Here is an 18,255-nt window from a genome sequence, read left to right as displayed (position 1 = left end):
TCTGGATGAAGAGGAAAGACACCAGCTGGGCCCCGAAGTGAGAGAGCCAGGAGGTATGTGGTCAACAATGCTTGACTCAGGGAGGAGGACGCCCCTGCCATGCATAGTCCCATGGGATGTTGGCTATCAACAACAAGGCAACTCCTATGACTAATTGGGAAAGGGACGCAAGCGTAGGATTGATCACCCTGTCGCTGGCCGCCTTTGGGGAGGGTGTATAGTGTGAAAGGCCGAAACACCCTAGGAACCAAAGGTACACTACTGACGATGCGCTCCCCAAATTTCACCACGCTCACTGTTCATTAACTCTTGGAAGTGCTTGCACAAAAGATAGTAACATCTCATCCTGTGTTCTTGGAATCTATATAATATTATAGCTAGACTACATATCACCATAGAAATTATATAATATAATACCTATTCTACATATCGCTATACAAACGATATACCTAAATATTATAGCTAGACTACATATCGCCATACAAACGATATACCTAAATATTATAGCTAGACTACATATCGCCACACAAACAATATAATACCTATATAATATTATGTCATAGGTAGGCTGTATAGCACCATACAAACAATGTATAATACCTGTATAATATTATAGCATAGCTAGGCTACATAATAGCTGTACAAACTATAACACCTATATACTATTATAGCATAGCTAGGCTATACACAGCCATACAAGTATATCATATAATAGCATAGCTAGAGTATATATAGCCATAGAATCTATATAATAACCATGTCATATTTTAGGATAGCTAGGCTATATATATCCATACAAACTATATATTATAGCATAGCTAGACTATACATAGCCAATCAAGCGATATAAAAGTGAACAAATGTTAGCACATTTCTTGAAAATCAATGTCAGAAATATCTTTATTTACATAAGTTTTCACATTGAAGTACCTTTGGCGGAGATTACAGCTTTGAGTCGTCTTGGGTATGTCTGTGTCAGCTTTGCACATCTGGATTTGGGGATTTTCTCCCATTATTCCTGGAAGATTTTCTCAAGCTCTGTTAAGTTACATGGGGAGAGGCAGTGAACAGCAATCTTCAAGTCTTCCCACGGATTTACAGTGATATTTAAGTCTGGGGTTTGGCTGGGCCAGTCAAGGACTTCCCCATTAGTTCTCAAACTGTATGCTTGGAGTCATTGTCCTGTTGGAATGTAAATCTTAGCCCCAGTCTAAGGTCGTTTGCACTCTGAAGCAGGTTCTCATCAAGGATTTGGCTCCATTCAATGATGAGCTGTGCTTGTCTTTCTCCAGGACATTGCACTTTGCATTGCGCTTCACATTCAGACCAGAGTAAAATTTGTTTAAATCAGACCACATCTTTTTTATCTTATGCTCTGAGTCTTTCACGTCATGCGCCTTTTTCTCAGGAGTGGGTTCTGTCTGGCTACTCTCCCATGAAGCCCAAATTGCTGAAGTGCTGTAGAGACTGTTGTCCTTCTGGCAGGTTCAACCATTTCAGCCAAGGAACTGTGTAGTTCTGTCAGAGTGGTCATTGGGTTCTTGGTTACCTACCTGACCAAGGTCTTTCTTGGCCGGTTGCACAGTCTGGGTAATTCCCTATGTTTTCAATTTTCCAATGATGGAGACCGCTGTATTCTTGGAAACTTTCAACAATCTAGAAATTGTGTTATACACTTCACCGGATAAAATTCGGAAAGTATTAAAACCACATGACTTTTTCCACATTTTGATACGTTACAGCCTTATTCTAAAATGGATTAAAATATTTTTTTTAAACGTCAGCACTCTACACACAATACCACATAATGACAAAGAAGAAAACTGGTTTAGACATTTATTAATTATTTATTAAAATAAAAAAAACTGAAATATCATATTTACCTAAGTACTCAGACACTTTGCTATGAGACTTGAAATTGAGCTCAGGTGCATCCTGTTTCCACTGATCATCCTTGAGATGTTTCTACAACTTGGAGTCCAGCTGTGGTAAATTCTATTGATTGGACATGATTTGGAAATGCACACACCTGTCCCACAGTTGACAGTGCATGTCAGAGCAAAAACCAAGCCATGAGGTCAAAGGAATTGTCTGTAGAGCTCTGAGACAGGATTGTTTATAGGTACAGATTTGGGGAAAGGTACCAAAACATTTCTGCAGAATTGAAAGTCCCCAGGAACACAGTGACCTCCATCCTTCTTAAATGGAAGAAGTTTGGAACCACCAAGACTCTTTCCTAGAGCTGGACGACCGGCCAACCTGAGCAATCGGGGGAGAAGGGCTTTGGTCAGGGAGGAGACCAAGGGAGGAGTCCAAGATGGCCACCGACAGAGCTCCAGAGTTCCTCTGTGGAGATGTGATAATCTTCCAGAAGGACAACCATCTCTGCAGCACTCCACCAATCAGGCCTTTATGGTAGAGTGGCCAGACGGAAAACACTACTGAGTATAAGGCACATGACAGCCCGCTTGGAGTTTGCCAAAAGGCACCTAAAAACTGAACATGAGAAACAGAATTCTCTGGTCTGATGAAACCAAGATTAAACTCTTTAGCCTGAATGCCAAGCGTCACATCTGGATAAAACCAGGCACCGCTCTTCACCAGGCCAATAAAAGTGAAGCATGGTGGCAGCATCATGCTGTGAGGATGTTTTTCAGCAGTAGGGACTGTGAGACTAGTCAGGAAACAAGGGAAAGATTAACAGAGAAAAGTACAGAGAGATCGTTGATGAAAACCTGCTCCAGAGCGCTCAGGACCTCTGGGGTGAAGCTTCACCTTCCAACAGGTCAACGACCCTAAGCACACAGCCAAAACAATGCAGGAGTGGCTTCGGGACAAGTCTTTGAGTGGCCCAGCCAGAGCCCGGACATGAACCCGATCGAACATCTCTGGAGACCCGGAAATAGCTTTGCAGCGACACTCCCCATCCAACCTGACAGAGCTCGAGATTATTTGCAGAGAAGAATGGGAGAAACTCCCCAAATACAGGTGTGCCAAGCATCATACCCATGAAGGCTGTAATCGCTGCCAAAGGTGCAGGGTCTAAAGGGTCTCAATACTTATGCAAATGTGATATTTCAGGGTTTTGTCATTATGGGGTATTGTGTGCAGATTGATGAGGGGGAAAAAACTATTTAATCCATTTTAGAAAATGTGGAAAAAGTGAAGGGGTCTGAATACGTTCCGAATGCATTGTAATTACTGTACATTGGTAACCAGTTTAATTGCAGTAAGGCACCTAGGGGTTTGCGGTATATGACCAATATACCACAACTAAGGGCTGTATCCAGGTACTCCACACTGCGACATGCGTAAGACCAGCCCTTAGTCATGGTATGTTAGCCATATACCTCAAACTCCTCGGGCCTTTTTGCTTATTTATAGCATAGCTAGGCTATATCCACTACCGTTCAAAAGTTTGGGGACACTTAGAAATGTCCTGGTTTTAGAAAGAAAAGTGAATTTTTTGTCCATTAAAATAACATCAAATTTATCAGAAATACAGTGTCGACATTGTTAATGTTGTAAATGACAATTGTAGCTGGAAACGGCAGATTTTTTATGGAATATCTACATAGGTGTACAGAGGCCCATTATCAGCAACCATCACTCCTGTGTTCCAATGGCACATTTTGTTAGCTAATCCAAGTGTATCATTTTAAAAGGCTAATTAATCACTAGAAAACTATTTAGCAATTATGTTAACACAGCTGAAAACTGTTGTCCTGATTAAAGAAGCAATACAACTGGCCTTCTTTAAACTAGTTGAGTATCTGGAGCATCAGCATTTGTGGGTTTGATTACAGAAACTCGTCAGTCTGTTCTGAGAAATGAAGGCTATTCCATGCGAGAAAATGGCAAGAAATTGAAGATCTCGTACAACGCTTTGTACTATTCCCTTCACAGAAGAGCGCAAACTGGCTCTAGCCAGAATAGAAAATAGGATTGGCAGGCCCCGGTGCACAACTGTGCAAGAGGACAAGTACATTAGAGTGCCTAACAAGTCCTCAACTGGCAGCTTCATTAAATACTGCCTACCTGACAAGTCTTCAACTGGCAGCTCCATTAAATAGGACCCGCAAAACACCAGTATCAACATCAACAGTGAAGAGGTGACTCTGGGATACTGGCCTTCTAGGTAGAGTTGCAAAGAAAAAGACATATCTCAGACTGGCCAATAAAAAGAAAAGATTAAGATGGGCAAATAGAACAGACACTGGACAGAGGAACTCTGCCTAGACTACTTCCGGCGCCGACAGAGATGGCCGCCTCGCTTCGCGTTCCTAGGAAACTTTGCAGTTTTTTGTTTTTTTACGTGTTATTTCTTACATTAGTACCCCAGGTCATCTTAGGTTTCATTACATACAGTCGAGAAGAACTACTGAATATAAGATCAGCGTCAACTCACCATCAGTACGACCAAGAATATGTTTTTCGCGACGCGGATCCTGTGTTCTGCCTTACAAACAGGACAACGGAGTGGATTCCATGCAGCGACCCAAAAACGACTCCGAAAAAGAGGGAAACGAGACGGTCTTCTGGTCAGACTCCGGAGACGGGCACACCGTGCACCACTCCCTAGCATTCTTCTTGCCAATGTCCAGTCTCTTGACAACAAGGTTGATGAAATCCGAGCAAGGGTAGCATTCCAGAGGGACATCAGAGACTGTAACGTTCTCTGCTTCACGGAAACATGGCTCACTGGAGAGACGCTATCCGAGGTGGTGCAGCCAACGGGTTTCTCCACGCATCGCGCCGACAGAAACAAACATCTTTCTGGTAAGAAGAGGGGCGGGGTGTATGCCTTATGACTAACGTGACATGGTGTGATGAAAGAAACATACAGGAACTCAAATCCTTCTGTTCACCTGATTTAGAATTCCTCACAATCAAATGTAGACCGCATTATCTACCAAGAGAATTCTCTTCGATTATAATCACAGCCGTATATATCCCCCCAAGCAGACACATCGATGGCTCTGAACAAACTTTATTTAACTCTCTGCAAACTGGAAACGATTTATCCGGAGGCTGCATTCATTGTAAGCTGGGGATTTTAACAAGGCTAATCTGAAAACAAGACTCCCTAAATTTTATCAGCATATCGATTGCGCAACCAGGGGTGGAAAGACCTTGGATCATTGTTACTCTAACTTCCGCGACGCATATAAGGCCCTGCCCCGCCCCCCTTTCGGAAAAGCTGACCACGACTCCATTTTGTTGATCCCTGCCTACAGACAGAAACTAAAACAAGAGGCTCCCACGCTGAGGTCTGTCCAACGCTGGTCCGACCAAGCTGACTCCACACTCAGACTGCTTCCATCACGTGGACTGGGAGATGTTTCGTATTGCGTCAGATAACAACATTGACGAATACGCTGATTCGGTGTGCGAGTTCATTAGAACGTGCGTTGAAGATGTCGTTCCCATAGCAACGATTAAAACATTCCCTAACCAGAAACCGTGGATTGATGGCAGCATTCGTGTGAAACTGAAAGTGCGAACCACTGCTTTTAATCAGGGCAAGGTGTCTGGTAACATGACTGAATACAAACAGTGCAGCTATTCCCTCCGCAAGGCTATCAAACAAGCTAAGCGTCAGTACAGAGACAAAGTAGAATCTCAATTCAACGGCTCAGACACAAAAAGGCATGTGGCAGGGTCTACAGTCAATCACGGACTACAGGAAGAAATCCAGCCCAGTCACGGACCAGGATGTCTTGCTCCCAGGCAGACTAAATAACTTTTTTGCCCGCTTTGAGGACAATACAGTGCCACTGACACGGCCTGCAATGAAAACATGCGGTCTCTCCTTCACTGCAGCCGAGGTGAGTAAGATATTTAAACGTGTTAACCCTCGCAAGGCTGCAGGCCCAGACGGCATCCCCAGCCGCGCCATCAGAGCATGCGCAGACCAGCTGGCCGGTGTGTTTACGGACATATTCAATCAATCCCTATACCAGTCTGCTGTTCCCACATGCTTCAAGAGGGCCACCATTGTTCCTGTTCCCAAGAAAGCTAAGGTAACTGAGCTAAACGACTACCGCCCCGTAGCACTCACATCCGTCATCATGAAGTGCTTTGAGAGACTAGTCAAGGACCATATCACCTCCACCCTACCTGACACCCTAGACCCACTCCAATTTGCTTACCGCCCAAATAGGTCCACAGACGATGCAATCTCAACCACACTGCACACTGCCCTAACCCATCTGGACAAGAGGAATACCTATGTGAGAATGCTGTTCATCGACTACAGCTCGGCATTCAACACCATAGTACCCTCCAAGCTCGTCATCAAGCTCGAGACCCTGGGTCTCGACCCCGCCCTGTGCAACTGGGTACTGGACTTCCTGACGGGCCGCCCCCAGGTGGTGAGGGTAGGCAACAACATCTCCTCCCCGCTGATCCTCAACACTGGGGCCCCACAAGGGTGCGTTCTGAGCCCTCTCCTGTACTCCCTGTTCACCCACGACTGCGTGGCCACGCACGCTCCAACTCAATCATCAAGTTTGCGGACGACACAACAGTGGTAGGCTTGATTACCAACAACGACGAGACGGCCTACAGGGAGGAGGTGAGGGCCCTCGGAGTGTGGTGTCAGGAAAATAACCTCACACTCAACGTCAACAAAACTAAGGAGATGATTGTGGACTTCAGGAAACAGCAGAGGGAACACCCCCATATCCACATCGATGGAACAGTAGTGGAGAGGGTAGCAAGTTTTAAGTTCCTCGGCATACACATCACAGACAAACTGAATTGGTCCACTCACACAGACAGCATCGTGAAGAAGGCGCAGCAGTGCCTCTTCAACCTCAGGAGGCTGAAGAAATTCGGCTTGTCACCAAAAGCACTCACAAACTTCTACAGATGCACAATCGAGAGCATCCTGGCGGGCTGTATCACCGCCTGGTACGGCAACTGCTCCGCCCTCAACCGTAAGGCTCTCCAGAGGGTAGTGAGGTCTGCACAACGCATCACCGGGGGCAAACTACCTGCCCTCCAGGACACCTACACCACCCGATGTCACAGGAAGGCCAAAAAGATCATCAAGGACATCAACCACCCGAGCCACTGCCTGTTCACCCCGCTATCATCCAGAAGGCGAGGTCAGTACAGGTGCATCAAAGCTGGGACCGAGAGACTGAAAAACAGCTTCTATCTCAAGGCCATCAGACTGTTAAACAGCCACCACTAACATTGAGTGGCTGCTGCCAACACACTGACACTGACTCAACTCCAGCCACTTTAATAATGGGAATTGATGGGAAATGATGTAAATATATAAACAATGCTATCTTATATAATGTTACTTACCCTACATTATTCATCTCATATGCATACGTATATACTGTACTCTATATCATCGACTGCATCCTTATGTAATACATGTATCACTAGCCACTTTAACTATGCCACTTTGTTTACATACTCATCTCATATGTATATACTGTACTCGATATCAGCTACTGTATCTTGCCTATGCTGCTCTGTACCATCACTCAATCATATATCCTTATGTACATATTCTTTATCCCCTTACACTGTGTATAAGACAGTAGTTTTGGAATTGTTAGATTACTTGTTGGTTATTACTGCATTGTCGGAACTAGAAGCACAAGCATTTCGCTACACTCGCATTAACATCTGCTAACCATGTGTATGTGACAAATAAAATGTGATTTGATTTGATTTGATTAGAAGGCCAGCATCCCAGAGTCGCCTCCTCACTGTTGACGTAGAATTTGGTGTTTTGCTGGTGTTTTGCTGAGTTTAGAAGGCTGCTATATACTAAGCCTACTGATAATGACATGAATTAGTATTATTATAAAGATGATCTTAATAATAACAAGAAGGAGATCAAGGAATAATGAGGGTTATTTTTATAAATATGATTTTTTTCTGACAATTTGGAACAATGTAAACACTAAAAAAAATATAAATAAAACCAGTGAGGCTGGTCTAACATAAATAAAGTATAAAGCCTTTATTGCAGCATAGTAAAGATTAAGCTCAAGGCTTGGTGCTCAAGCTCAAGGCTTGGTGCTCACAGAATCAGTAGGCTATTAAACACTCAAAAGAAGCAGGATGTCTTATTTCTGTAGATATATTGATGATTTAAAGCCAGGCACATTTAACAGTTAGGCTGTTGATTATAGACATAATTAAGTTGGGGTTTCCTCTCTCCTCAGTTTTCTTAGACAATAAGACAAGGGCTGTTTTCTCATCTCCTCATTCTGCTGCTGCCTCTATCACATTGTTCTCAACACCAATATGCTGGTTAACTTTGCTATTATGCACATAGCAACATGGTCTAGGAAAAGGCTTCAATTCAACAGCGCACTGATCTGTTTCAGAACCGCGGACAGCAACCACTATCCAACGCGGGAGAAAGCGCATCGTTATAAAATAACATTTTTATTGTGTTGCACCATTGTTCCTATGTAATATAACCATATACAATTCCAGTAGCACGTCTTACACTGATAGACTGTGCCATCGCCAAGGCCTCCACAATGCATCAGTCCACTCAGACAGGCGCCAATCAGACCGGTGTCTTGTAAACCATATTTATTTGTATTTTTTTTGCTACTGCTCGACTAAAAATCTTGGTCGACCAACAGCCTATCGACCAAACAATCAACTAAATGGGGTCAGCCCTAATACTAACTAAACCATTCAGCTGTGGTGCACGGCCTGACAGGTATGAATCCCCAGTTGGCCTGATCAAAGTTGTTTCCTGTCCGACCGGGAACACCTCGTACACATCTGAAAGTGCTCCCACTAAGAGGAGCATGGGGATACAGACGCCCAACTACACACGCTTTTTCAGACTTCCCCTCCCTCCTGTTTTTGGCTGAGGCTTTGAACCAAACACAAAAGAACTGATTGCTTTAGCGAGGGGATACACACTTACTCGCACATCCACAAGTCACGACGGACAATGTCAGCCAACCGGCCCTGATTAGATGTATAGCTTGAGATTGTCTTCAGTAGCAGTCACTGACAGTCATCATCTACGTTGAGTCATGTTTTACTAAGACAGGTTTGGCTGAGAACGTTACGAAAACGATGCCTTGTTGGCAATCGTAGGTGGCTCGTTTCAGTTAGTTTGATCTTGTTCTTGGTACCATGCCTTGTTTTGAGGCGATTTGACTGATGTCACGTCTATGGCTCAAATTTACTAGCTAACCAACAACTGATTGTATTTGAGAGACAAGAAGTGCAACTTTATGTTTTCAATAAAAATTGGAGATGAAATATAGTTTCCATGTTGTCAGCCAACTGTCAGTTTTGCCCTATAGTTGAGCATGTTTTTGTTGCTAAACAACCAACCTGTCTATAAGGCAAATGCAGTCGTATATCGTATATCTTTTTTTATTTAACCAGCAACCTTTCGGTTACTGGCCCAACGCTCTAACCACTAGACTACCTGCAGCCCCGTAATGGTAATGCCGGTATATTCCACATTACCTCCTTTGGCATGACTGATTGTGAGTTGATATCAATCAGCAAAAAATAAACACCGGAAGAGTTTGAGTGAGACTTTGAAAATGTATACAGTGTAAGGAAAGGAGGAAGGAAAAATAATGAAAGCATACCTTAACGTAGGACGGCTGTTTTTCCAGGATAAGATCGGCAACTTTTTTGGAAACCTACAGAGCGAGGACACAAAAAAAATAACCCAGTCAGACGCTTGTAAATGCCACCCCACCTGAGAGACACGGTTATCGTACTATTGTAGAGCATGGAGAAAGAATAGAGGGCTTTGGTGTCTATCTATAACATAAGTCTTTAACCAAGAGGATTCTCACAATGTGGAATATCTGTATTGTTGATCAAGCCGAGACTGAATAGGCCTACACTTTACTACGAGACTGAATTGGCCTACACTTTACTACGAGACTGAATTGGCCTACACTTTACTACTAGACTGAATAGGCCTACACTTTACTACTAGACCGAACAGTCCTACACTTTACTACGAGACCGAATAGGCCTACACTTTACTACGAGACCGAATAGGCCTACACTTTACTACGAGACCGAATTGGCCTACACTTTACTACGAGACCGAATTGGCCTACACTTTACTACTAGACCGAATAGGCCTACACTTTACTACTAGACCGAACAGTCCTACACTTTACTACGAGACCGAATAGGCCTACACTTTACTACGAGACCGAATAGGCCTACACTTTACTACTAGACTGAATTGGCCTACACTTTACTACGGCTGAATTAGCCTACACTTTACTACGAGACTGAATAAGCCTACACTTTACTACGAGACTGAATTAGCCTACACTTTACTACAAGACTTAGAATTAGCCTACACTTTACTGAATTAGCCTTCGAGACTGAGACTGAATTAGCCTACACTTTACTACGAGACTGAATTGGCCTACACTTTACTACGAGACTGAATTGGCCTACACTTTACTACGAGACTGAATTGGCCTACACTTTACTACTAGACTGAATAGGCCTACACTTTACTACGAGACTGAATTGGCCTACACTTTACTACGAGACTGAATTGGCCTACACTTTACTACGAGACTGAATTAGCCTTCACTTTACTACGAGACTGAATTAGCCTTCACTTTACTACTAGACTGAATTAGCCTACACTTTACTACTAGACTGAATTAGCCTACACTTTACTACTAGACTTGAATTAGCCTACACTTTACTACGAGACTGAATTAGCCTACACTTTACTACGAGACTGAATTGGCCTACACTTTACTACTAGACTGAATAGGCCTACACTTTACTACGAGACTGAATTGGCCTTCACTTTACTACGAGACTGAATTAGCCTTCACTTTACTACGAGACTGAATTAGCCTTCACTTTACTACGAGACTGAATTAGCCTTCACTTTACTACGAGACTGAATTAGCCTTCACTTTACTACGAGACTGAATTAGCCTTCACTTTACTACGAGACTGAATTAGCCTACACTTTACTACGAGACTGAATTAGCCTTCACTTTACTTTACTACGAGACTGAATTAGCCTTCACTTTACTACGAGACTGAATTAGCCTTCACTTTACTACGAGACTGAATTAGCCTTCACTTTACTACGAGACTGAATTAGCCTACACTTTACTACTTTACTTTACTACGAGACTGAATTAGCCTTCACTTTACTACGAGACTGAATTAGCCTTCACTTTACTACGAGACTGAATTAGCCTTCACTTTACTACGAGACTGAATTAGCCTTCACTTTACTACGAGACTGAATTAGCCTTCACTTTACTACGAGACTGAATTAGCCTTCACTTTACTACGAGACTGAATTAGCCTTCACTTTACTACGAGACTGAATTAGCCTTCACTTTACTACGAGACTGAATTAGCCTACACTTTACTACTAGACTGAATTAGCCTACACTTTACTACTAGACTGAATTAGCCTACACTTTACTACGAGACTGAATTAGCCTTCACTTTACTACGAGACTAAATTAGCCTACACTTTACTACTAGACTGAATTAGCCTACACTTTACTACGAGACTGAATTAGCCTACACTTTACTACTAGATTGAATTAGCCTACACTTTACTACTAGACTGAATTAAATCTATACTTTACTACGAGACTGAATTAGCCTACACTTTACTACTAGACTGAATTAGCCTACACTTTACTACGAGACGTAATTAAATCTATACTTTACTACGAGACTGAATTAAATCTATACTTTACTACGAGACTGAATTAGCCTACACTTTACTACTAGACTGAATTAAATCTATACTTTACTACGAGACTGAATTAGCCTACAATCTATACTTTACTACGAGACTGAATTAGCCTACACTTTACTACGAGACTGAATTAAATCTATACTTTACTACGAGACTGAATTAGCCTACACTTTACTACTAGACTGAATTAAATCTATACTTTACTACGAGACTGAATTAGCCTACACTTTACTACGAGACTGAATTAGCCTACACTTTACTACTAGACTGAATTAGCCTACACTTTACTACGAGACTGAATTAAATCTATACTTTACTACGAGACTGAATTAAATCTATACTTTACTACGAGACTGAATTAGCCTACACTTTACTACGAGACTGAATTAGCCTACACTTTACTACGAGACTGAATTAGCCTACACTTTACTACGAGACTGAATTAGCCTTCACTTTACTACGAGACTGAATTAGCCTACACTTTACTACTAGACTGAATTAAATCTATACTTTACTACGAGACTGAATTAGCCTACACTTTACTACGAGACTGAATTAGCCTACACTTTACTACGAGCCTGAATTAGCACTTTACTACTAGAATTAGCCTACTGAATTAGCCTAAACTTTACTACGAGACTGAATTAGCCTACACTTTACTACGAGACTGAATTAGCCTACACTTTACTACGAGACTGAATTAGCCTACACTTTACTACGAGACTGAATTAGCCTACACTTTACTACGAGACTGAATTAGCCTACACTTTACTACGAGACTGAATTAGCCTACACTTTACTACGAGACTGAATTAGCCTACACTTTACTACGAGACTGAATTAGCCTACACTTTACTACGAGACTGAGTTAGCCTACACTTTACTACGAGACTGAATTAGCCTACACTTTACTACGAGACTGAATTAGCCTACACTTTACTACTAGATTGAATTAGCCTACACTTTACTACTAGATTGAATTAGCCTACACTTTACTACTAGACTGAATTAACTCTATACTTTACTACGAGACTGAATTAGCCTTCACTTTACTACAAGACTGAATTAGCCTACACTTTACTACTAGACTGAATTAAATCTATACTTTACTACGAGACTGAATTAGCCTACACTTTACTACGAGACTGAATTAGCCTACACTTTACTACTAGATTGAATTAGCCTACACTTTACTACTAGATTGAATTAGCCTACACTTTACTACTAGACTGAATTAAATCTATACTTTACTACGAGACTGAATTAGCCTACACTTTACTACGAGACTGAATTAAATCTATACTTTACTACTAGCTACTTAAGAGTAGCCTATTGTGTGTGGTACAGTATGTGCTGTACTGTATGTAACATTGCCATTATTCAAATAGTGTGTGTATCATAGTTTTCATTGGTGTTTTCTGAGAAGCAAGGCCTAAAGGACACAAAAGGTCAATGTTGCATTGATGAAATGGAATAAGAAATAACTACCAGGTTGCAGAAATAACTACCAGGTTGCAGAAACAACTACCAGGTTGTGTGACCTACCAGGTTGTGTGACCTACCAGGTTGTGTGAACTACCAGGTTGGGTTAACTACCAGGTTGGGTTAACTACCAGGTTGGGTTAACTACCAGGTTGGGTTAACTACCAGGTTGGGTTAACTACCAGGTTGTGTTAATTTAACCCTGGACTAAATCATGCCAACCCTCTCACACAACATGCGGTATTTACTCAGTAGAAGAAACCATGTTTGTGCACCTACACAACACGACATACTCACAATAAATACACAAGGGACTGATTTGCCACCTACACCTTGCCACCGCCTAGCTACACATAACCTTGTACGTTGTGGATAGCATCTGACTTATAACACATTTAGGGCAAGGTTCCAGAGCCATATTGATGTTCAGTACACAGCTCCACAGTGAGGGGGAGCTGATATATTGATGCTCAGTACACAGCTCCACAGTGAGGGGGAACTGATATATTGATGCTCAGTACACAGCTCCACAGTGAGGGGGAGCTGATATATTGATGCTCAGTACACAGCTCCACAGTGAGGGGGAGCTGATATATTGATGCTCAGTACACAGCTCCACAGTGAGGGGGAGCTGATATATTGATGCTCAGTACACAGCTCCACAGTGAGGGGTGAGGGGGAGCTGATATATTGATGCTCAGTACACAGCTCCACAGTGAGGGGGAGCTGATATATTGATGATATATTGATGCTCAGTACACAGCTCCACAGTGAGGGGAGCTGATATATTGATGCTCAGTACACAGCTCCACAGTGAGGGGGAGCTGATATATTGATGCTCAGTACACAGCTCCACAGTGAGGGGGAGCTGATATATTGATGCTCAGTACACAGCTCCACAGTGAGGGGAGCTGATATATTGATGCTCAGTACACAGCTCCACAGTGAGGGGGAGCTGATATATTGATGCTCAGTACACAGCTCCACAGTGAGGGGGAGCTGATATATTGATGCTCAGTACACAGCTCCACAGTGAGGGGGAGCTGATATATTGATGCTCAGTACACAGCTCCACAGTGAGGGGGAGCTGATATATTGATGCTCAGTACACAGCTCCACAGTGAGGGGGAGCTGATATATTGATGCTCAGTACACAGCTCCACAGTGAGGGGGAGCTGATATATTGATGTACAGAGGGGGGGTTGGGTAAGGGAGCTAACTGGAGCCCTGAACAGAACAGATGGTCGGACTGTTCAGCTGCTACACTCGCTTGCTCAACTGTGTGTATGTGTGTCCGTGCGAGAGAGAGCGAGAGGGTGAGTGAACGAGTGAAATAATGAATGTGAGATGGAGAGTTGGAGGGGATAGCCTCTGAAATCAACCATATTTAAAAAATAAATAAATAAAAATAGAAACCATACCTAACGCAAAGATGACTGTTTGTAAGATGCGTACATGCGTGTGTACATGCTTGGGAAATTAATTCTGTGTCAGGAGTCTATGCTTTTTATAAGGAGCACATGTGTTGGCACACACAAAGAAATGTAGGAGCACAATGAAAAATATTTGAGGTAATAAAGCTCCTAAATTAGGTGCTCTTAAATTTATATTACAGATCGCACAGCAAAATATTTAGACGCATAGCAGTGGCTCAGTGTGAGGGGTCACTCCACTTATAGCACAACACCAGTCCCATTTAGGATCCAGAGAAAGGGCTCATCCCTGGTACAGAGACCCTTCTCTTCACTCAAACAATTCATTCAAAAAACACGTTCATATCACCAAAAAGCAGCAGTGTGGAAAAGACCCAATCACCTGCAGGATCCCACACCACCACACAGATTAGCCTGCCCATCACCTGTGATCTGACAGAGCCCAACAGCGAGGTATAATTCACATATAATTGACTGGGATGCAGAGCGGAGTTAATAGCCCAATTTTCTGGCCTCACGCCCCATGTATTTTAGCTAAGAGCTGTCAATCAGCAAAGACTACTGGGTAGCAGTAATAAATGGCACCCTATTCACTATATAGTGTGCACTACTTTAGACCAGAGCCCTATGGGTCCTGATCAAAAGTAGTTCACTACATATGGCGTAGGGTGCCATTTTGGACGCATCCTACTGTAAGTGTTCTTCACCAGCTGCAGTTTGGGGTCTAAAAGCCAACAGCCAATCACATCGAATTCAGAAAGACAATCAACCAGTCATCACCCACGGTTTGTAGCCCAAAGGTAGAGACCATGAAGCTGGACAGAAACAGTGGCCGTTAAGTTAGCCCATACCCGTTAGCCCATACCCGTTAGCCCATACCCGTTAGCCCATACCCGTTAGCCCATACCCGTTAGCCCATACCCGTTAGCCCATACCCGTTAGCCCATACCCGTTAGCCCATACCCGTTAGCCCATACCCATTAGGCTGCTGCAGTGGTATAGGCTAACATTTCTCAATCATACACTGAGTGAGACGTTTCTATGTCAACTAATTTGAGGAACATGTTGATTTCATGCAGAGCCGTAGTGGTAATACTCCGCGGTAATTGTCACATACAACTACCCACCGCAATTGGAGACCGGGACTCAATGTCCACCCTTTCCATTATTTATCCTACCTGCCTGTCTCCCCATCTCATTTCCTTACTGCCTGAATAAAACTAAATGTTGATTTGTCTCATGTACTAAATCCATTCTTTGAGGATTTGAGAGTTCCATCTGAAGTCTGTGATGCTAAGTGTGTCAGAGAGGCAGGGAGTGAAGTGGATAAGTCCTATTTCTCTTATTACCTAAATGGCACAACACCAGCCCTAGTGATTTCATAGCCAGCCTACTTTACCAGTACTGCACCAAATGAGGATTCTATAGTTTGTTAAGGGGAGACAGACAATGGTGATGTACTGTATATCAAGCAGCTAAGTAAACACGGTGGCCAATTAGACTGTCTACATCCCAAATAGAATAATATCACCTAAATCCCTCAAACTCAACTCTGGACCTGGAAGCCAGCCAATTGTTCCCCTCTAATCGGGGACTGATTTAGACCTGGGACACTAGGTGACCTCATAGGTAAGAGTTGAGTGCCCCTGGACTATATGGTGGATAATATCATAGCCTATTCCCCAAAAGTAGTGTCCTGTGCAGAGAATAGGATGTCATTTAGGACACAACCAGAGCATGAAACCAACCCAGGAAGAGTCCTGGTCAATATCAATGAGTGAGCTGGACCAATACACACCGCCGGCCGGCCCCTCCCTCCTCCTAATACACCTGGACCAATAAACACCGCCGGCCGGCCCCTCCCTCCTCCCAATACACCTGGATCAATACACACCGCCGGCCGGCCCCTCCCTCCTCCCAATACACCTGGATCAATACACACCGCCCGCCCGCCGGCCGGCCCCTCCCTCCTCCTAATACACACCGCCGGCCGGCCCCTCCCTCCTCCTAATACACCTGGACCAATACACACCGCCGGCCGGCCCCTCCCTCCTCCTAATACACCTGGACCAATACACACCGCCGGCCAGCCCCTCCCTCCTCCTAATACACCTGGACCAATACACACCGCCGGCCGGCCCCTCCCTCCTCCTAATACACCTGGATCAATACACACCGCCGGCCGGCCCCCTCCCTCCTCCTAATACACCTGGAGCAATACATACCGCCGGCCCCTCCCTCCCTCCTAATACACCTGGATCAATACATACCGCCGGCCCCTCCCTCCTCCTAATACACCTGGATCAATACATACCGCCGGCCCCTCCCTCCTCCTAATACACCTGGATCAATACATACCGCCGGCCCCTCCCTCCTCCTAATACACCTGGATCAATACACACCAAGACTCTTCCTAGAACTGTCTGCCCGGCCAAACTGAGCAATCGGGGGAGAAGGGCTTTGGTCAGGGAGGTGACCAAGAAACCAATGGTCACTGACAGAGCTCCTCTGTGGAGATGGGAGAACCTTCCAGAAGGACAACCATCTCTGCAGCACTTTATGGTAGAGTGGCCAGACGGAAGCCACTGCTCAGTAAAAGACACGACAGCCCGCTTGTAGTTTGCCAAAAGGCACCTAAAGGACTCGAACAATGAGAAACCAGTTTCTCTGGTCTGATGAAACCAAAATGTAACTATTTGGCCTAAATGCCAAGTGCCACATTTGGAGAAAACCTGGCACCACCCCTATGGTGAAACATAGTGACAACATACTAGGAATCCTAGAAGTTAAAGAGAGACTTCCCACTCTTACAGTCAGAGCAGAGCTCCTGGCATCTCTAAAGTGGATGACAATCATACAGCAGACAAGTAATTAACTGAGAGATGAGCCTCAGCCAACGATGTGTCAAAGCTGCCAATTACACAGCGAACCTCCACCACCTCCCTATATAGCAGCCATTCTCTACAACAGCTTCTGCCAGACTGGGGGGGGCCTGAAAAGACAGCTCTGCTGTGTGAGACACAATGCCGAGCAGGAGAAGCAGGCTAGGGAGGGAGTCACAGTGAAGGATGAGAAAGAAGGAAGAGGGGAAGGATCCAGATGTTCTACCCTTATTCCAAAGTGTGCAGCTGCACACTCCACATCATGAATTTAAAAGCATTGGATTGGTGTAAGCATTGATTGAGGGAGTTTCCTACATTGTTAAATCTATGACAGGGAGTATGCAAGTGCACACTTCGGGGGAAGTGTAGAGAATTATTTATTTTACCAGGTAAGTTGACTGAGAACACGTTCTCATTTACAGCAATGACCTGGGGAATAGTTACAGGGGAGAGGAGGGGGATGAATGAGCCAATTGGAAGGTACAGAGGGAAAGATGAGGCAGGGAGGAAAGGAGGATGCAGGAAGAGGAGGAGGATCGAGGGAGAATATGGGTTACATATTTCTAAAAGGATTCCGATATAGTTCCTCTGCTGGCTAGCTCTCTGCCCTCCAGGCCTGGGTGACCTGCAGAGAACCTCTATAGTGATGATGCTCTTTTTAAGCAATAAGGCACGACGGGGTGTGGTATATGGCCAATATACCACTGTTCTTCTTGGAGTGGCA

General features: G+C 43.9%; 1 protein-coding gene across 2 annotated transcripts in view; it reads right to left on the bottom strand.

Moving 5' to 3' along the window:
• The window catches only part of vps50 (VPS50 EARP/GARPII complex subunit), a 229,402-nt gene that overhangs the window by 190,507 nt on the left and 20,640 nt on the right, over positions 1-18,255 (bottom strand). For both annotated transcript variants that reach the window (XM_042310186.1, XM_042310187.1), the window contains exon 5: positions 9,606-9,659. In XM_042310186.1, coding sequence (XP_042166120.1) covers positions 9,606-9,659 — 54 coding nt within the window. The remainder of the gene's footprint in view (positions 1-9,605; positions 9,660-18,255) is intronic.

This window comes from Oncorhynchus tshawytscha, linkage group LG31 (genome assembly GCF_018296145.1).
Source record: "Oncorhynchus tshawytscha isolate Ot180627B linkage group LG31, Otsh_v2.0, whole genome shotgun sequence".
In the NCBI taxonomy this organism is placed as follows: domain Eukaryota; kingdom Metazoa; phylum Chordata; class Actinopteri; order Salmoniformes; family Salmonidae; genus Oncorhynchus; species Oncorhynchus tshawytscha.
Note: the sequence above shows the minus strand (reverse complement) of the source record. Positions and strands in the feature narration are given on the sequence as shown.